Raw genomic sequence first — 21,555 nt, forward strand, 5'->3', positions numbered from 1 at the left:
AAATCCTTTATGAGTAGGACCTCCCTTTTCCTACTTTAGTTCTTTGCTGATTCTATGCAATTGCTTGTTTACTTTCATTTCCTTTAAATAGCATACATTCCAAAAATCTGAAGAAGACATGAAACCAAAAGACAAGTTTGCTGGGGTGCCTTTACAACTCATATTAAGCTGGTGATTTGCATTTGCTTAAGAGGCAATGCTATCCCAAGCAGGAGAGTAGGAAAAAGTTCCCAGCGGGGGTACATGACCCTTTTGTCAAATACGCTTTGATAGTTGCATTAATACAGGAAGTTCAGCTGCAAGTAACTGAAATCCAAAATAACAATTGCTTGAACAATACAGATGTTGATTTCTCTCTCAAGCAAAAATCCAAGGCAACGCTCTAGGACTAGCTGGTGAGCCATGGTGTATCCAGACGCAGGTTCCCTCCATCTTGTTGTTATAATTGCCTTCACTCGCCCAGTCACTTCATGGTTTAGGATAGATTCTTCAGATAAACCCATGTGCATATATGTTACACACACCACGTTTACTTACATTCAACTGCCCAGAATATAGTCACTTAACCATACCCAGATGTAAGAAATTATAGTAAATCTAGTCTTTATTCAGGTGGCCAATGCCCAGCAAAACATTTCAGGTATTCTATTACTGCAGAAGAAGGAAAGAAGAGATACAAGACAACTAGTAGTCTCTGCCATAGGACTCTTCAAAGATTTGTGGCCACCTCTAACAAACGCTTAACACCAGAGTTTGTATTGTATATAGGTTAGGTTAGGTTATTGAATATTCACTTGCAGTTTAAATTTAGTGGCCTACATTTATTTTTACCTTTATCTTAAATTATCTTTGGAGCATGAAGGGAATACAAATACAAAATACATTAAATAACTTTGATTCAAGTATATGCACACCATTACAAGTATAAAGAAATGAATTTTTGGATAATTAACTCTTTTATCTCTTTTACATTCTCCTTATATCCAATTACATAAGTAGTTTTTCAGTCAATAAACACTTGAAGGCCTACTATAATGGTAGGTATATGTTAGGAGTTCAGAAAATAACACTGAGCAAAACATATATATTCCCAGTCCTCCAGAAATCTATAATCTATGCTGGGAAAGACAATAAAACAAATAATTAGAATAAGGAATGACAAGTGCTATAATAAACACTATGAAGAAATTAGCAAGAACTCCTGACATTCTTGGATGTAACAGAACAAAGAGAGCATTGAGAGAAAATGGCAAGTGTGTGTAGTTATCTAGACAGGGAAAAAAAAAAGGCATGACTCATTGAAGAGCTGAAAAAAAGTCCAGTATGGCTATAAAGCAGTTAGTGGCAGGAGATAAGAGACAGGTAGGACCTAATGAGACAGGTAGGACCCTGATTATGAAGAGCCTGACAAGCCACATTAATTTTAATCCCAATAGCAATGAAAGTCATTGCAGAGTTTAAGCAAAGCACAGATATAATCAGATCTTTGTTTTTGAAAGCCAGAAAGGAAACAGAGTGTCGATTTCAAATTACAGCATGACTCTAGGTAAATGATGACAGGCGTTAAAACAGCAGGGTGACAGAAATAATTGAAACTAGCTAGGATAAGTAGAAGGTAAAAGTTGATAGACTTTGATGACCACATGGATGCTGGTGAGAGAAAAAAGAAAAAGTTAAGGAGAAGTCCCAGGATTTAGGCCTTGGCAACTGAGTGGACAGTGATGAGACACATGAAGAAAGTCAGGGTTGGGAGTGGATGGAAGAGATGAGTTTAATTTTAGTCACTGAATTAGAGGTACATGTGTGATAAAACTTGCAAGAGAACCAGTTCGATAAGTGTTTGGTAATCAGAAGATAGGAATTACTAAAACAACACAGAATTACTGAGCCATGCTGAGGGCTCAGTTAAGGTTAAAAAAAAAATGTATCTTAGGAGGTTAATACAGTTCATGGGGTCACAAAGAGTCAGACATGATTGAGCAACTGAGCACACACACACACACACACACACACACACACACACACACACACATACACACACACCGGTACCTATCCACAGAAGACTGTAATATTTTCATACTGCTCAAGAGATTAAGAGAAAACTCTGAGTTTAGGTTCTGCCACACAGAGGAGATAAAAATACAGGGGCAAACAAAGCAGATAAAGCTTATTCCTTCCCTATTCTAGTGAAATAAACAGCTAAACATTAAGAGATAGTAAGTACTGAGAGGAAAAAATAGAGTAGGATAAGGATGTTATTTCGGAAAGGGAGGTCAAAGAGGTAGAGACATCTGGATACAGACCTGACTGAAGTGACAGAGTACTATATAAAATCTGGGAGAAAGCATTCCAAGCACAAGGGAAGCACAAAGCCCCTACAGTGAAAATATATTAGTAATACTCAAAGAATACCAAGGAAGCCAGTGTATGTAGTCGAGCTGAATGACAAAGTATAGGAAATAAGGTCAGAGAAGTAGCACTGTACACTCTGGGCCATGGCCAAGATTTTGGAATTTCTCTCATGTGGGACAGAAAAAGCCACCAGAAGTTTCTGAGTAGAGAAGAGGAAGCAAACGACTGAATGGGAAAGAAGTGACACTTATCTATACCACAGCAGGGTTTGGGACAGAGAGCAAAACACAGCTAGTTGCAAAAGCCTTCAGTGAATAATGAGGAATGAGTGGGAGGCCAGTACATGAGAACGGCATGGAGAAACAGAGGGTGCTCTAACCGAGAGGAGTGTGCCTAAAGGAAGCAATCACTAGCAAAGTAAAGAGGACACAGGGGAAGACAAATCCCTAGGAAATCTCTCAAAATGTTTATATTCTGTTCATGAGTGAAACTAAAATCACTATTAAATTATCTTTATTTAATTAGAATTGTGTGGCATGAGCACAAATATTCTTATTTGCTAAGTCAAAGTAGCATATTTTGAAATTTTAAACATGTCTTAAATGTCGTTATCATAATATTGAAAGTTTTTATGAATATCAACCTTTTCCTGATAAAATAACATAAATTTTTGGCAAGAACTTCTGAACTTCTAATTTTGTAGTGTTTTCCCAGGAGTTACAATGGTTATCACCTAACAATAATACACAGAAGGCGAATAATATTACAGTTCTAGTTACTTGGAATTTCTTCATATGAAATTGATATGTTAAATTTTTACATAAAACATAGTTCTTATCTAATTCAAAATCTATGTATGTTAGAACACATACTTATGTCTTTTTTATAGACAAAATATGTAAGTCCTGGTACATACCCCACCTTGAATCTGCTTGGCTTAAACACTCACCATCCCCACCACCACCTCTTCTCATCCCTGGACTCAACTACTTGCCTTGTAGCCCAGGAAAGATTCATACAGTTTCTGAAGTTATAAGTCCTCACTCAGGGGAGAGGAAAGGCCTACCATAGCTCCAGCCAGCCCCCACCTCCAACCAATAGAACCAACAGAAGCTCTGGCACACGCAGCATCTCCTCAAAGGGGCCAAGGAACAAACCTAAGAAGCACAGAAAAGTTACCCACTCCAGGAGTAGATTTCAGCCACTAAAGAGTGGGCCACAGAAGTAAGTGATGAGAGAAACTGCTTGCCCTTAGTCCCCATTGCCCTGCCACCACCAAGACGGACTGTTTTGAAACATAGCTGTTCCATGTGGTCTCTGGGGAAATCTGTAAAAGTGTGCAACCAGGTGTGGAATGCACCACCTTTTATAATTGACTCTCATTATTTATGGCAGTTATGTGCTATAAAATTGCTGTGAAAACTGAATTAGCAAATACTAACCCACTGCTCCTATAGGAAATAAAGGAATAGGTTCCTGAGGAACTCTGGTTACAATATTTTCATCAGCTACTCAACACATAACCTGTTTTATGTGTTTCTGTTTAAAGACACCTTATTTAATATATATTTTTGATTCATTAACTTTGAGCTCACAGCCAAGAGCATTAAAATTTGCTCCTGAAGAAAGCCTGCCTAGCAAATGTACTTTCTCTGTAAGGCACATTACAGTCTTCTTGTGCTTAGGGACACCAGAGAGCACCTCAGCACTATAATGGAGGGACATCTTAAACAGTGAGACCACCGACAGAAAGAACAAGGCATGAAAAATATGGCACTAAATCAGAAGGCAAAAAGGACATGTTTATGGTATGAGTGCTGAAACAAGAAGACATACCATCTGTTCAACCTCAGCTGTGAAAATGTACACTGGGCAATTCAAATTTTTAGCCACTTTGCACAGAACCAAGAATGACTACAATGTGTTGTTCAGTCACTAAGTCATGTCCGGTTCCTTGCAACCCCATGGACTGCAGCACACCAGGCTTCCCCATCCTTCACTATCTATTGGGGTTTGCTCAAAACTATGTCCATTGAGTCAGTGATGCCATCCAACAGTTTTATCATCTGTCACCCCCTTTTCCTCCTGCCCACAATCTTTCCCCTCTGATGTAAAAACTGTGGGTAGAACACAAAATGCTGTTCCTGTCATTATCAAGCTCAAAGACCCTCACCTATTTCCACATCAAAAGCAGTACCCACTAAAGCCCTGGGTTAAGGAAGTTTTAAAACCCATCATGGAAAATTTTAAGGAACAAGGGCTATTAATTCCCTATAATAATCCTATATAGTCCATGAACACTCCTATTTTGGGTGTAAAAAGAGTCAAATGATAAATGGAGACTTGTTCAAGATGTATGAATAATAAGTGCCTTATCCTTATACTTTATTGTCTGAAAACCCTGAACGAGCCAAATATTTTTCAGTCATTGATTTGAAGGTTGCTCAGAGGTTAAAGTGTCCTGCCTCCAATGCAGGAGACCCGGGTTCAATCCCAGGGTCAGGAAGAGCCCCTGGAGAAGGAAATGGCAACCCACTCCAGTATTCTTGCCTGGAGAATCCCATGGACAGAGGAGCCTGGTAGGCTAAAGTCCACAGGATCGCAAAGACTCGGACATGACAGAGTGACTTCACTTTCACTTTTCACTTTCTTTCTAGAGTTAAACCTATATTAAATCATCCTTTACCTATGACTTTAAAACAATTGAGAGGATTCTTGGGCATAACAGGCTATTGCCGCATTTGGATTCTGGGTTATGGGGAACTTGCCCGGCCTTTATATAAACTTATAACTGAGAATCAGCAGGCCCAAACTAACAAGCGGGTTTGGTCCCCACAGACTCAAAAGGCTTTTTAAGGCTCTTCAAGCTGCTCTTCTGCAGGCTCCAACTTTGAGCTTGCCCACAGGATTAGAGTTTAGTTCCTTACTGAAAAAAAGGCTAAGGCCACATGCCTTAAGAGTAATTGCTACTATTGTTTCTCTAATGCCTAAAGCTCCTAAGTTTACTAATGGGCAAAATCTTACTATATGGACTTCGCATCATGTAAGTGGGATCTTAAACTCTAAAGTTCAGAGTGACAATGGCTCTGTCTTTAAAGCTGCTGTAATTCAAGGGGTGTTGAAAGCTCTAGGAATAGAATATCACTTACACTGTTCCTGGAGACCCTAATCTTCAGAAGAGGGAGAAAAGACTAATGACATTATTAAGGGACATCTGTGTAAGCTAATTCAAGAAATACAAGACAGCTGGTTTAAAGTTTAACCCATACTTAAACGAGGGCTCGAACTGGCCCCTCAAAAATGGGATTATCTCAATGACAGACAGTTTTTGTGCAGAGATATCATCATAGATCTTGAAGCCTTAGAATTAACTATGTGACTCAGCTCTGAGCTTTTCAACTTCCTCATCAATTGAAGGCTTAACATGGTGGCTTTCTCCACTTCAAGGAAAGGACTTTCTTCAATTCTGCGAATGCCTTCACCAACAATATGTGACGTCTCTTCTTTATCTGATGACATCTAACGATCCTAAGATGGACTGCTGTAACTATTGACATAACATAACTTTTAATTTTGATTATGATTTAACTTGGTTTAATGACTATCTTGCCTTACATCTGTAACTATATAATGGGGATTTGTTTCTAATCATCTGAAAGCTTTTAGGTTATAAATGGTTGTTCAAGCTCCTACGAGTGCCACAGCCTCCTCCAACTATTACTTGGGGCCCCTGGATCAGACACCCTCAATATGAGAGTTAGGACAATTTAGGGACAACGCCCAATCACAGCAGGAAGTAGTTATGGAATGAAAATGACACCTCTTTCCCTTGACAACATAATTCTCCTAAAAGAAAAGGGAGAAATGAGAGTCAATTCCTAGGCAGGTTGATAAGAAGTCCAGAATCCCCAAGGAGGAGAAAGGGGTCTGGGGCTATCAAGGAGGAGATAAGGGGTTGGGAATTCTCAAGGAGAAGGAAAGGACAAACATTTTTTTCCTACATTCCTTAGTCTTAGTCACATAAAACATTTTTTTCTTTATGCCCAGAGCTAATGATTACATAACAAAAACAACTCAGCTTAAACTCTGTTCAGTTCAGTTCAGTTCAGTCACTCAGTCGTGTCCAACTCTTTGCAACCCCATGAATCGCAGCACGCCAGGCCTCCCTGTGCATCACCAACTCCCGGAGTTCACTCAGACTCACGTCCATCGAGTCAGTGATACCATCCAGCCATCTCATCCTCTGTTGTCGTCCCCTTCTCCTCCTGCCCCCAATCCCTCCCAGCATCAGAGTCTTTTCCAATGAGTAAACTCTTCGCATGAGGTGGCCAAAGTACTGGAGTTTCAGCTTTAGCATCAGTCCTTCCAAAGAACACCCAGGACTGATTTCCTTTAGAATGGACTGGTTGGATCTCCTTGCAGTCCAAGGGACTCTCAAGAGTTCTCCAACACCACAGTTCAAAAGCATCAATTCTTCAGTGCTCAGCTTTCTTCACAGTCCAACTCTCACATCCCTATATGACCATTGGAAAAACCATAGCTTTGACTAGACGGACCTTTGTTGTCCAAGTAATATCTCTGCTTTTGAAGATGCTATCTAGGTTGGTCATAACTTTCCTTCCAAGGAGAAAGCGTCTTTTAATTTCATGGCTGCAATCACCATCTGCAGTGATTTTGGAGCACCAGAAAATAAACTCTAACACTGTTTCCACTGTTTCCCCATCTATTTCCCATGAAGTGATGGGACCAGATGCCATGATCTTCGTTTTCTGAATGTTGAGTTTTAAGCCAACTTTTTCACTCTCCTCTTTCACCTTCATCAAGAAGCTTTTTATAGTTCCTCTTCACTTTGTGCCATAAGGGTGGTGTCATCTGCATATATGAGGTTACTGATATTTCTTCCAGCAATCTTGATGCCAGCTTGTGCTTCTTCCAGGCCAGCGTTTCTCATGATGTACTCTGCATATAAGTTAAATAAGCAGGGTGACAATATACAGCCTTGACGTACTCCTTTTCCTATTTAGAACCAGTCTGTTGTTCCATGTCCAGTTCTAACTGTTGCTTCCTGACCTGCATAAAAGTTTCTCAAGAGGAAGGTCAGGTGGTCTGGTATTCCCATCTCTTTCAGAATTTTCCACAGTTTATTGTGATCCACACAGTCAAAGCCTTTGGCACAGTCAATAAAGCAGAAATAGATGTTTATCTGGAACTCTCTTGCTTTTTCCATGATCCAGCGGATGTTGGCAATTTGGTCTATGGTTCCTCTGCCTTTTCTAAAACCAGCTTGAACATCAGGAAGTTCACGGTTCACATATTGCTGAAGCCTGGCTTGGAGAATTTTGAGCATTACTTTGCTAGCATGTGAGATGAGTGCAATTGTGCGGTAGTTTGAGCATTCTTTGGCATTGCCTTTCTTTGGGATTGGAATGAAAACTGACCTTTTCCAGTCCTGTGGCCACTGCTGAGTTTTCCAAATTTGCTGGCATATTGAGTGCAGCACTTTCACAGCATCATCTTTCAGGATTTGAAATAGCTCAACTGGAATTCCATCACCTCCACTAGCTTTGTTCGTAGTGATGCTTTTTTTTTTTTTTCTTTCAGATGGTTTAAATTTTTATTGTAGTATAATTGGTATACACTATATAAGTTTCAGATGCACAATGTTATAATTTAATGGTTATATACATTAAAAAGTGATCACCACAATAACTCTAGTTACCATCTGTCACCATACAGTTTACCCTGTGCTTTCTAAGGCCCACTTGACTTCACATTCCAGGATGTCTGGCTCTAGGTCAGTGATCACACCATTGTGATTATCTGGGTCGTGAAGATCTTTTTTGTAGACTTCTTCTGTGTATTCTTGCCACCTCTTCTTGATATCTTCTGCTTCTGTTAGGTCCATACCATTTCTGTCCTTTATCGAGCCCATCTTTGCATGAAATGGTCCCTTGGTATCTCTAATTTTCTTGAAGAGATCTCTAGTCTTTCCCATTCTGTTGTTTTCCTCTCTTTCTTTGCATTGATCTCTGAGGAAGGCCTTCTTATCTCTTCTTGCTATTCTTTGGAACTCTGCATTCAGATGCTTATATCTTTCCTTTTCTCCTTTGCTTTTCACTTCTCTTCTTTTCACAGCTATTTGTAAGGCCTCCCCTGACAGCCATTTTGCTTTTTTGCATTTCTTTTTCTTGGGGATGGTCTTGATCCCTGTCTCCTGTACAATGTCACGAACCTCAGTCCATAGTTCATCAGGTACTCTATCTATCAGATCTAGTCCCTTAAATCTCACTTCCACTGTATAATCATAAGGGATTTGATTTAGGTCATACCTCAACGGTCTAGTGGTTTTCCCTACTTTCTTCAATTTAAGTCTGAATTTGGCAATAAGGAGTTCATGATCTGAGCCAGTCAGCTCCTGGTCTTGTTTTTGTTGACTGTATAGAACTTCTCCATCTTTGGCTGCAAAGAATATAATCAGTTTGATTTCAGTGTTGACCATCTGGTGATGTCCATGTGTAGAGTCTTCTCTTGTGTTGTTGGAAGAGGGTGTTTGCTATGACCAGTGCATTTTCTTGGCAAAACTCTATTAGTCTTTGCCCTGCTTCATTCCATATTCCAAGGCCAAATTTGCCTGTTACTCCAGGTGTTTCTTGACTTCCTACTTTTGCATTCCAGGCCCCTATAATGAAAAGGACATCTTTTTTGGGTGTTAGTTCTAAAAGGTCTTGTAGGTCTTCATAGAACCGTTCAACTTCAGCTTCTTCAGCGTTACTGGTTGCGGGCATAGACTGGGATTACTGTGATATTGAATGGTTTGCCTTGGAAACGAACAGAGATCATTCTGTCCTTTTTGAGACTGCATCCAAGTACTGCATTTCGAACTCTTTTGTTGACCATGATGGCTACTCCATTTCTTCTGAGGGATTCCTGCCCGTAGTAGTAGATATAATGGTCATCTGTGTTAAATTCACCCATTCCAGTCCATTTTAGTTTGCTGATTCCTAGAATGTCAACGTTCACTCTTGCTATCTCTTGTCTGACCACTTCCAATTTAGTAAACTCTGTACTAAGGATTATATAACAACAATGTATCTTGCTTGAGGACACGATTCTCCTTCTTGGGAACCTTCTGACTACTTATATTATCTTAAAATGTATATTGTGGGAATGGGTCTGATAAGACCTTTACAACCTTGAGACATTCTTTTGGTTTACTGTAATAACCAATTGAAAAAGTATATAGCTCCCTTGCTTAGACTAGCAAGGGGGCTAGTCCACGTCCCCCCTCTGATGTCTATGTCAGAAGTTTCCACTGTCCCTTTCATACTTTAATAAAACTCTGCTACACGAAAGCTCTTGAGTGACCAAGCCTGGTCCCTGGTCCCAAAGCTAAATCTTCTTCTTTGGAGATTACAAATCTGACACCATTTACTGTAAGCTATTACCAGCATCAGGGTCTTTTCCAGTGAGAAGAGTTGGCTCTTTGCATCAGTTGGCCAAAGTACTGGAGTCCTCTCAATGAACATCCAGAGTTGATTTCCTTTAGGATGGACTGGTTTGATGTTCTTGCTGTCCAAGGGACTCTCAAGAGTCTTCTCCAGCACCACATTCGAAAGCACCAATTTTTCGGTGCTCATCTTTCTTTATGGTCCAACTCTCATATCCATACATGACTACTAGAAAAACCACAGCTTTGACTATATGGATCTTTGTCAGCAAACTGACGTCTCAGCTTTTTAATACACTGTCCAGGTTTGTCATAGCCTTCCTTCCAATGAGCAAGCGCCTTTTAATTTCATGGCTGCAGTCACTGCCATGAGTATTGATTGGTGGTTAACAAACAAATTTTAGCAAATACACAAATCTGCAAAAATGGAATCTGTGAAAAATGAGTATTAATTCTATTTGTTTTCTCTCATTTTCTCACTCACTTTTCCTTCCTTCTTTCTTCCCTGAAAATGTAGCCTTTTCCCCATTCCCCCCAAAACATTAGCTGATAAAACTTCACCTAAGGCTTTGTTTTCTAGAGAATATACACTAAACACAAAACAAATCTTATTTAAAGCTAAATAAATATGTTTGCTGCCTAAAGAAAAAAATTAAAAATTTATACTTGGCAAATACACACCACTTTTGTTTATTTCCTGTTATATATATATAGTTAGGGAAATAGTACCACTAGGTAACTTTCTGTTTGATGATGAAAACTTTAAAAAATAATCAAAATAATTATGCCAAAATTATACTTAATTCCCACTTTACTAAATATGTTGTGTATACACTAAAAGATGGTACAGAAGCAAATTATTCACTTGGTTTAAAATTAAACAAATCATTTTGAGAATGTCCCTATTCATATTTTAAAGTGGTTTCATATTGGAAATAATGAATCTTAGGAAAAACTTACTTTCTATTCAGATTCAAATTGAGATAGTTTCAAATGAGATAGCTTAAAGGTTATAAATGGTATGAAATGAGAAATTTCTATTTAAAGTGGCAACAAAGGTATTAAAAACTTAAGAATATATAATAAATAATAATGAGAGAGAATATCACATTAAAGACTTCAGTAGGGTAATAATGATATACTATGCAGATGACACCACCCTATGGCAGAAAGTGAAGAGGAGCTAAAGAGCCTCTTGATGAAGGAGAAAGAGGAGAGTGAAAAAGCTGGCTTAAAACTCAACATTCAAAAAACGAAGATCATGGCATCTGGTCCCTTCATGTCATGGCAAATAGATGGGGAAACAGTGGAAACAGTGTCAGTGTTTCATAAAAGTGACTTTATTTTTTGGGGCTCCAAAATCACTGCAGATGGTGACTGCAGCCATGAAATTAAAAGTTGCTTACTCCTTGGAAGGAAAGTTATGACCAACCTAGATAGCATGTTCAAAAGCAGAGACATTACTTTGCCAACAAAGGTCCATCTAGTCAAGGCTATGGTTTTTCCAGTGGTCATGTATGGATGTGAGAGTTGGACTGTGAAGAAAGCTGAGTGCCAAAGAATTGATGCTTTTGAATTGTGGTGTTGGAGAAGACTCTTGAGAGTCCCTTGGACTGCAAGGAGATCCAACCAGTCCATTTTAAAGATCAGACCTGGGATTTCTTTGGAAGGAATGATGCTAAAGCTGAAACTCCAGTACTTTGGCCACCTCATGCCAAGAGTTGACTCATTGGAAAAGACCCTGATGCTGGGAGGGATTGGGGGCAGGAGGAGAAGGGGATGACAGAGGATGAGATGGCTGGATGGCATCACCGACTAGATGGACGTGAGTCTGAGTGAACTCCGGGAGTTGGTGATAGACAGGGAGGCCTGGCGTGCTGCAATTCATGGGGTAACAAAGAGTCGGACATGACTGAGCGACCGAACTGAACTGAACTGAAGGTCAGTGGAAAAGAATGAAACACCTAGAAAAAGACATAAGAATTCTGAGTAACATTTAAGTGGCATTTTAAATTGGTAGAGAGTGGAGTTGACATTGACTAGTTAATACCTTGGAAACATTCAAAATAGCATATAAAATAAAATATATGTTGAATATATTAAAAATTAAATACAAAAAGCTGAAATTGTAAAAGAACCAGGAAAAAATGTAGGTGAATATTTTTATTATCCAGGCATGGAATAACCTTCCTAAATATGAGCATTAAAACTATATGATAGGGACTTCTTCAGTGGCCCAGTGGCCAAGATTCCATGCTTCCAATACAGGGTCTGGGTTTGATCCCTGGTCAGGGAACTTAGACCCCACATGCTACAACTAAGAGTTCGCATGATGCAACTCAAAGTCCCTTATGCCACAACTAAGACCTGACACAGCCAAATTAATGAATTAATGTTTTAAAAATATGAAAGAAAAAAATTCACATTTGAATATATAAATATTTTGTGTACTTAGTCGCTCAGTCGTGTCCAACTCTTTGCGATCCGATGGACTATATCCCACCAGGCTCTCTCTCCTCTGTCCATGGATTCTCTAGGTAAGAATACTGGAGTGGGTAGCCACTGCCTTCTCCAGGAATATAAATATTTTAAAGCCAGTAAAAAAGAAATTTCTAAGACATTAAAATATATACAGAAGACATATTCAAAATGAATAGCAAAATATTACAATCTTTGATATATACTGATATATATTGAATAATTATGAATAAACTAGGAAAGAATCATAAAAGAAAACCAAATGATACAATCTACATATAATAAAAAAGCACAAAGAAAAATAGAAATGACAAGAAAAGGAATGGAAAATGTTTGATACCACTTCTAAACAAGGAAATACAAATAAAAATGAGACATTAGTTGGAAAAGATAATAATCCTACTACCTAGTGTTCAACTGCAGAAAAAAATCATAACCTCTCATAGCCTTTGGGTTCAGAGGAGAAACTGGTACTTTTCCAGAAGGCCCTGTGGTGATGTATACTGAGCCTTTAAAGTGCTATATATATACTACTCAACCAGCTACTCAGCTTTTAGGATATGACTCCAATAAAATTATCTTGATCTACATAAAGATACAGCTAAAAGAATATTCACCTTTGTAATAAGGAAAAACTGAGAAACAACCTAAAATTCCCAAAGCAAAGATACTTAAATTACAGTATAGCTTGAATATTGAGCAACTAACAATTTCTTCTTCATTTTTTACTTAACGTCCAGGTAAAATGTTCATAATATAATGTTTGATTTTTAAAAAAATAATTGTTCTGGAGTTTCTTTTGGTAATACAGTGCTTACTATTTCCCATGTACTGTCCTAAGCACTTTAAAATTATTAACTCATTTAATCCTTCCAATGGCCCAAAATGAATTAGATACTATCATTAGTACTCAGTTCAGTTCAGTTCAGTGTCTGACTCTTTGCTACCCCACAGACCGTAGCACACCAGGCTTCCCTGTCCATCACCAACTCCCAGAGTCTGCTCAAATTTACATCCATCGAGTCGGTGATGCCATCCAACCATCTCATCCTCTCGTCCTCTTCTTCTGCCTTCAATCTTTGAGCATTACTTTGCTAGCATGTGAGATGGGTGCAATTGTGTGGTAGTTTAAGCATTCTTTGGCATTGGCTTTCTTTGGGATTGGAATGAAAACTGACCTTTTCCAGTCCTGTGGCCACTGCTGAGTTTTCCAGATTTCCTGGTATATTGTGCAGTACTTTCACAGCATCATCTTTTAGGATTTGAAATAGCTCAACTGGAATTCCATTACCTCCACTAGCTTTCTTCCTAGTGATGCTTCCTAAGGCCCACTTGACTTCACAATCCAGGATATCTGGCTCAAGGTGAGTGATCACACCATTGTGGTTATCTGGGTCATGAAGATCATTTTTGTATAGTTCTGTGTATTCTTGCCACCTCTTCTTAATATCTTCTGCTTCTGTTAGGTGCATATCGTTTCTGTCCTTTATTGAGCCCATCTTTGCATGAAATGTTCCCTTGGTATCTCTTAATTTTCTTGAAGAGATCTCTAGTCTTTCCCATTCTGTTGTTTTCCTCTATTTCTTTGCACTGATCACTGAGGAAGGCTTTCTTATCTCTCCTTGCTATTCTTTGCAACTCGGCATTCAAATGGGTGTATCTTTCCTTTTCTCCTTTGCCTTTAGCTTCTCTTCTTTTCTCAGCTATTTGTAAGGCCTCCTCAGACACCCATTTTGCCTTTTTGCATTTCTTTTTCTTGGGGATGGTCTTGATCCCTGTCTTCTGTACAATGTCACGAATCTCCATCCATAGTTCATCAGGCACTCTATCAGATCTAGTCCCTTAAATCTATTTCTCACTTTCACTGTACAGTCATAAAGGATTTGATTTAGGTCATACCTGAATGGTCTAGTTTCCCTACTTTCTTCAATTTAAGTCTGAATTTGGCAATAAGGAGTTCATGATCTGAGCCACAGTCAGCTCCCGGTCTTGTTTTTGCTAACTGTATACAGCTTCTCCATCTTTGGCTACAAAGAATATAATCAATCTGATTTCAGTATTGACCATCTGGTGATGTCCATATGTAGAGTCATCTCTTGTGTTGTTGGAAGAGGGTGTTTGCTATGACTAGTGCGTTCTCTTGGCAAAACTCTTGTTAGACTTTGCCCTGCTTAATTTAGTACTCTTAGGCCAAATCTGCCTGTTACTCCAGGTATCTCTTGACTTCCTACTTTTGCACTTCTGTCCTCTATGATGAATAGAACATTTTCTTTGGTTGTTAATTCTAGAAGGTCTCGTAGATTTTCATAGAACCATTTAATTTCAGCTTCTTTTTTTTAAATAACATTTTATATAACTCATTAAACAGTGCTTGTATAAAAATTCACACAGTTGCTAGAGGGCATACAATTTCCAAAAAATGTCCTGGGTTTTTGTTACATTCAGTTTTCTAAGGGTGCAGTCAAATCAATGGTAAAATGCAGACATTATGCAGTGTTTCATTATCTTTGGTAAAACTATTCTCATTATTTTGTCTCCTCACAGTATTAACTCTGATATCCACTTTGCGCAGGGTCTGCTATCACTAGGATGTCAGAAAAACATTAAGGCTGTATCTACAAGAGACAAGTATCTCTGAACGACATTAAGAGTCCCTTGGCCCAGGGGCCCCACTTCTTTTTTGGCCCTATAGCATGTGAGATCTTAGTTCCTTGACCAGGGATAGAAACCGTGCCCCCTGCAGTGGAAGCAGGGAGTGGTAACCACTGGACCACCAGGGAAGTCCCACCACTTCACAGCATCTCTCTCCATGGTGAGGCAGGGTTAAAAGCTCAATGGCCTCCAATCTGAGGCCTTGAGACCCTCCTCCTCAATCAGGCAAGAAGTAAACATTTGGGGCAAAGGTGGAAAATGAAGCCATGTCTGCAGGAACCCAAGTAGCCATACTATGGTGTGGTCAGGCCATAATTTCAGCTTCTTTAGGATTACTGGTTGGGGCATAGACTTGGGATTACTCTGATACTGAATCATTTGACTTGGAAATGAACAGAGATCATTCTGTCATTTTTGAGATTGCAACCAAGTACTGCATTTCGGACTCGCTTGACTGTGAGCGCTACTCCATTTCTTCTAAGGGATTCTAGCCCATAGTAGTAGATACAATGATCAACTGAATTAAATTCACCCATTCCAGTCCATTTTAGTTCACTGATTTCCTAAAATGTCGATGTTCACTCCTGCTGTCTCCTGTTTGACCACTTCCAATTTACCTTGATTCAAGGACCTAACATTCCAGGTTCCTATGCAGTTTGCTCTTGTATCGAAGTATCGGAGTTTACTTCCATCACCAGTCACACCCACAACTGGGCACTGTTTTCACTTTTGCTCTGTCTGTTTGTTTTTTCTGGAGTTACTTCTCCACTCAATATCCAGTAGCATATTGGGCACCTACCAACCTGGGGAGTTTACCTTTCAGTGAGTGTCATATCTTTTTGCCTCATGGGGTTCTCAAGGCAAGAATACTGAAGTGGTTTCCCATTCCCTTGTCTAATGGACCACATTTCATCAGAACTCTCCACCATGACCCGTCTGTCTTGGGTGGTCCTATATGGCATGGCTCATAGTTTCACTGAGTGAGACAAGGCTGTGGTCCTTGTGATCAATTTGATTAGTTTCCTGTGATTGTGGTTTTAGAGTGCCTGAAGAACTATGGACAGAGGTTCGTGTGATTGTGTGCTGTCTGATGGATAATGGTAAGAGGCTTATGGAAGCTTCCTGATGGGAGAGACTGACTGAGGGGGAAACTGGGTCTTGTTCTAATGGGCGGGGCCATGCTCAGTAAATCTTTAATCCAAATTTCTCTTCATGAGTGGGGCTCTGTTCCCTCCCTTTTGTTTGACCTGAGACCACACTATGGTGGAGGTAATGAAGTCCCTTGAACTGCAAGGAGATCAAACTAGTCAATCCTAAAGGAAATCAGTCCTGAACATTCACTGGAAGGACTGATCTGAAGCTGAAACTCCAATGCTTTGGCCACCTGATGCAAAGAACTGACTCACTGGACAAGACCCTGATGCTGGGAAAAGATTGCAGGAAGGAGGAGAAGGGGACGACAGAGGATGAGATGGTTGGATAGCATCACCGACTAGATGGACATGAGTTTGAGCAAGCTCCGGGAGCTGGTGAAGGATAGGGAAGCCTGGTGCGCTACAGTCCATGGGGTCGCAGAGTTGAACACAACTAAGCAACTGAACTGAACTGAACTGAATGAAGATAACAGCGATCTCCTTCAAAATGTCCCGTGCACGTACTCCTGCACTCAGCACCCCCGACCCTATAGCAGGCCACCGCCAGCCCACGCCTCTGCTGGAGACTCCTAGACACTCACAGCAACATGGGTCAGTCTCTTGTGGGGTCACTACTCCTTTCTCCTGGGTTATTATTAACTATCAGTACTAGTATCCCCATTTTAGTTTACAATATTTAAGTATAATACAATTTTTGTTAAAAAAAAGTTGAAAAATACACATGTAGTATATATAACTTTCAAATGTCAATTAAAAAGACTCAAAGATCTTTACCAAATGACAGTAGTTATCTTCAAATTAATATGTAACTTTTTATTTGAAACTATTTTATAAAGCGTTCAGAAAAATACATATTATTTTGTTATACAGAAAGATATTGGGGCTTCCCTGTGGCTCAGTGGTAAAGAATCTGCTTGCCAATGCAGGAGACACAGGTTCAATTCCTGATCCAGGAAGATCCTACATGCTGCAGACCAACTAAGTCTGTGTGCCACAACTATTGAGCCTGTGCTCTAGAGCCAGGAGCTGCAACTGGCCACGTGCCACAATGACTGAAGCGTATGCACCCCAGAGCCTGTGCTCTGCGGCAAGAGGGGCCACCACCGTGAGAACCCACCCACCACAACTAAAGAGTAACCCCCTTTTCTGTGACTAGAAACAAGTCCATGCAGCAACAAGCCAAAAACACACAAGTACATCAATTCTAAAAGAAATATATTATTAAAGATGAAGTACAATATATGGAAAACCAGCTCACTCATATTATTCATATGAATGTATTTGACTGTACTATTTATCATTGATATGACTCCTACAAATCACTTAAGCTCTAAGCCCTGGTTTTCTCATCAACAGAAAGGAAAATAATACGTTCCCTAAAAGGCCAAGTCCAAAATGCTTGAGCTCATAGTACTAGCTCAATAACTAAATTTCTAAGTACTTAGGAAACTTCTGTAAATTATATGGCTACTACTTACCGACAGGATAATTCTCCATCCATAGCATCATGTTCGTCTGTACTGGTATATGTTAATCTTCCTCCAACAACTGTTCCAACTAAGTATACCAGCCAGGCAAGACGTCCTAATACATAAAAAGAAGAGTTTAGAAAGAAACAAAGGTTAGATAGAAACAAAGCTTATTTTTCAGAATATTCTAAAATGAGCAAAATTTCTTCCAAACTAGTGATAAACTGTGAACTTAGCTCCTAACACAGAGTGAAGAGCTGGTTTTCATCAAGTTCATCAAGGCAGTAGAAGAGTTCAAATGAGATTTAAGAACCTGAAACAAATATGAATCCCAGCTCTACCAATATGCGACGTGATTTTACATAAACTACTTACCTCTTTAAGTTTTAGGATTTTCATTTGCAAAATGCAGAAAGTAATATCTACCATGAAGACTTGATGAACATAAATTTGATAACAAAACACCAAATGTAAAGTCAACATCAAGGGCTGTTAGTAAGTGTAACTATAATCCAATGACCAGTGGTTTTTTTGAACAGTCTATGCCATGATAGTACCAGTCTCATAATTTTTAATACTGCCCAGGCTTGGAAGATAACAGATGGTAATAAATCTACTCCTTTTGTATTTTAAAAATTCAAAATTTTTACTATGCAAATTACATTGTTTAATGACCAAATTAAGTTCATGAGGAGTAGCAGCAAAGGACTAAATAACTTTACAAGAGTGGCACAAATGGCAACACCTACAGCTTTCACAAATCTCTGGGGTAGCCAAAACTGACTTTAGAAATGAAGGTATTTATTGAGTAATTCTTATTTAGACACATTACATCTTTAGAGTCACTCATCTATGTCTCAAATTCTCCAAGATTTTTGAAATCTTTATGAGCAATTAACAACAAATCAATTATTTTTCAAAAAGAAATTAAAAAAAAATCTTACCTGGTAAGATAAGTATCCATATCCCCTTAATCTATCAAAAAACCATGAAATCATAATTGGCTAAGTATGCAGCCTTTATATTAGCAATGTAAAAACAGAACACTACCCTGATCAAGTAATTTATAAAACAAACTCAAGCTTCAAGCAACGTAAAATTAGTGGGCAAAAAAAGTTAACAGAAAAAAGGCCCATGTAGGAAACTGACAACAAGTTACCAATATGCAGTTGAGATGTGTTTTATGAACAGTATTAAAGCCTATTAACAACATAATGCTCTCCTTTGATGACCTCACTTCTGTGGACCCTCTCAAGTGGCAGCTGATTTTTTTTGCACCTCTGGTAACTTGGGCCTCAAATCCAGCTGTTAGGTTGATGTTCCTCATTTTTACCTTTAGAACATTCTCCCTCTCCATTGTAAAAGCACTCAGCTTTACATCTTGTGTCATCATCAGATCAGATTAGATCAGTTGCTCAGTCGTGTCCGACTCTTTGAGACCCCATGAATGACAGCACGCCAGGCCTCCCTGTCCGTCACCAACTCCCGGAGTTCACTCAGACCCACGTCCATCAAGTCAGTGATGCCATCCAGCCATCTCATCCTCTGTCGTCCCCTTCTCCTCTTGCCCCCAATCCCTCCCAGCATCACAGTCTTTTCCAATGAGTCAACTCTTGGCATGAGGTGGCCAAAGTACTGGAGTTTCAGCTTTAGCATCATTCTTTCCAAAGAAATCCCAGGGCTGATCTCCTTTAAAATGGACTGGTTGGATCTCCTTGCAGTCCAAGGGACTCTCAAGAGTTCTCCAACACCACAGTTCAAAAGCATCAATTCTTTGTCACACAGCCTTCTTCACAGTCCAACTCTCACATCTATATATGACCACAGGAAAAACCATAGCCTTGACTAGATGAACCTTTGTTGGCAAAGTAATGTCTCTGCTTTTGAATATTCTATCCAGGTTGGTCATAACTTTCCTTCCAAGGAGAAAACGTCTTTTAATTTCATGGCTGCAGTCACCATCCGCAGTGATTTTGGAGCCCAGAAAAATAAAGTCTGGCACTGTTTCCACTGTTTCCCCATCTATTTCCCATGAAGTGATGGGACCGGATGCCATGATCTTCGTTTTCTGAACGTTGAGCTTTAAGCCAACTTTTTCACTCTCCACTTTCACCTTTATCAAGAGGCTTTTTAGTTCCTCTTCACTTTGTGCCATAAGGGTGGTGTCATCTGCATATCTGAGGTTATTGATATTTCTCCCGGCAATCTTGATTCCAGCTTGTGCTTCTTCCAGTCCAGAGTTTCTCATGATGTACTCTGCATAGAAGTTAAATAAGCAGGGTGACAATATACAGCCTTGACGTACTCCCTTTCCTATCTGGAACCAGTCTGCTGTTCCATGTCCAGTACTAACTGTTGCTTCCTGACCTGCATATAGGTTTCTCAAGAGGCAGGTCAGTTGGTCTGGTATTCCCATCTCTTTCAGAATTTTCCACAGTTTATTGTGATCCACACAGTCAAAAACGCTTTGGCATAGTCAATAAAGCAGAAATAGATGTTTTTCTGGAACTCTCTTGCTTTTTCCATGGTCCAGCAGATGTTGGCAATTTGATCTCTGGCTCCTCTGCCTTTTCTAAAACCAGCTTGAACATCAGGAAGTTCACGATTCACATATTGCTGAAGCCTGGCTTGGAGAATTTTGAGCATTACTTTACTAGCATGTGAGATGAGTGCAATTGTGCGGTAGTTTGAGCATTCTTTGGCATTGCCTTTCTTTGGGATTGGAATGAAAACTGACCTTTTCCAGTCCTGAGGCCACTGCTGAGTTTTCCAAATTTCCTGGTATATTGAGTGCAGCACTTTCACAGCATCATCTTTCAGGATTTGAAATAGCTCAACTGGAATTCTATCACCTCCACTAGCTTTGTTCGTAGTGATGCTTTCTAAGGCCCACTTGACTTCACATTCCAGGATGTCTGGCTCTAGGTCAGTGATTACACCATTGTGATTATCTGGGACGTGAAGATCTTTTTGTACAGTTCTTCTGTGTATTCTTGCCATCTCTTCTTAATATCTTCTGCTTCTGTTAGGTCCATACCATTTCTGTCCTTTATCGAGCCCATCTTTGCATGAAATGTTCCTTTGGTATCTCTGATTTTCTTGAAGAGATCTCTAGTCTTTCTCGTTCTATTGTTTTCCTCTATTTCTTTGCATTGATAGCTAAAGAAGGCTTTCTTATCTCTTCTTGCTATTCTTTGGAACTCTGCATTCAGATGCCTATACCTTTTCTTTTCTCCTTTGCTTTTCGCTTCTCTTCTTTTCACAGCTATTTGTAAGGCCTCCCCTGACAGCCATTTTGCTTTTTTGCATTTCTTTTCCATGGGGATGGTCTTGAATCCTGTCTCCTGTACAATGTCACAAACCTCATTCCATAGCTTATCAGGCACTCTATCTATCAGATCTAGGCCCTTAAATCTACTTCTCATTTCCACTGTAAAATCATAAGGGATTTGATTTAGGTCATACCTCAACGGTCTAGTGGTTTTCCCTACTTTTTTTCAATTTAAGTCTGAATTTGGCAATAAGGAGTTCATGGTCTGAGCCACAGTCAGCTCCTGGTCTTGTAGCTGACTGTGGCTCAGACCATGAGCTGTATAGAGCTGACTGTATAGAGCTTCTCCATCTTTGGCTGCAAAGAATATAATCAATCTGATTTCGGTGTTGACCATCTGGTGATGTCCATGTGTAGAGTCTTCTCTTGTGTTGTTGGAAGAGGGTGTTTGCTATGACCAGTGCATTTTCTTGGCAAAACTCTATTAGTCTTTGCCCTACTTCATTCCGTATTCCAAGGCCAAATTTGCCTGTTACTCCAGGTGTTTCTTGACTTCCTACTTTTGCATTCCAGGCCCCTATAATGAAAGGACATCTTTTTTGGGTGTTAGTTCTAAAAGGTCTTGTAGGTCTTCATAGAACCGTTCAACTTCAGCTTCTTCAGCGTTACTGGTTGGGGGCATAGACTTGGATTACTGTGATATTGAATGGTTTGCCTTGGAAATGAACAGAG

General features: G+C 39.5%; 1 protein-coding gene across 22 annotated transcripts in view; it reads right to left on the bottom strand.

Annotated features, from left to right (window-relative positions):
• Positions 1 to 21,555, bottom strand: part of RANBP17 (RAN binding protein 17) — a 368,523-nt gene that overhangs the window by 263,070 nt on the left and 83,898 nt on the right. For all 22 annotated transcript variants that reach the window (XR_015148584.1, XR_015148583.1, XR_015148579.1 and 19 more), the window contains one exon: positions 17,562 to 17,667. Coding sequence is in view for 14 of the 22 variants with exons in the window: in XM_086361112.1 (XP_086217238.1) it covers positions 17,562 to 17,667 (106 nt within the window). In the remaining 8 variants the exon portion in view is untranslated. The remainder of the gene's footprint in view (positions 1 to 17,561; positions 17,668 to 21,555) is intronic.

This window comes from Bos grunniens, chromosome 20 (genome assembly GCF_055505025.1).
Source record: "Bos grunniens cultivar Pamir isolate PY7600 chromosome 20, Bosgru_T2T1.0, whole genome shotgun sequence".
Classification (NCBI taxonomy): domain Eukaryota; kingdom Metazoa; phylum Chordata; class Mammalia; order Artiodactyla; family Bovidae; genus Bos; species Bos grunniens.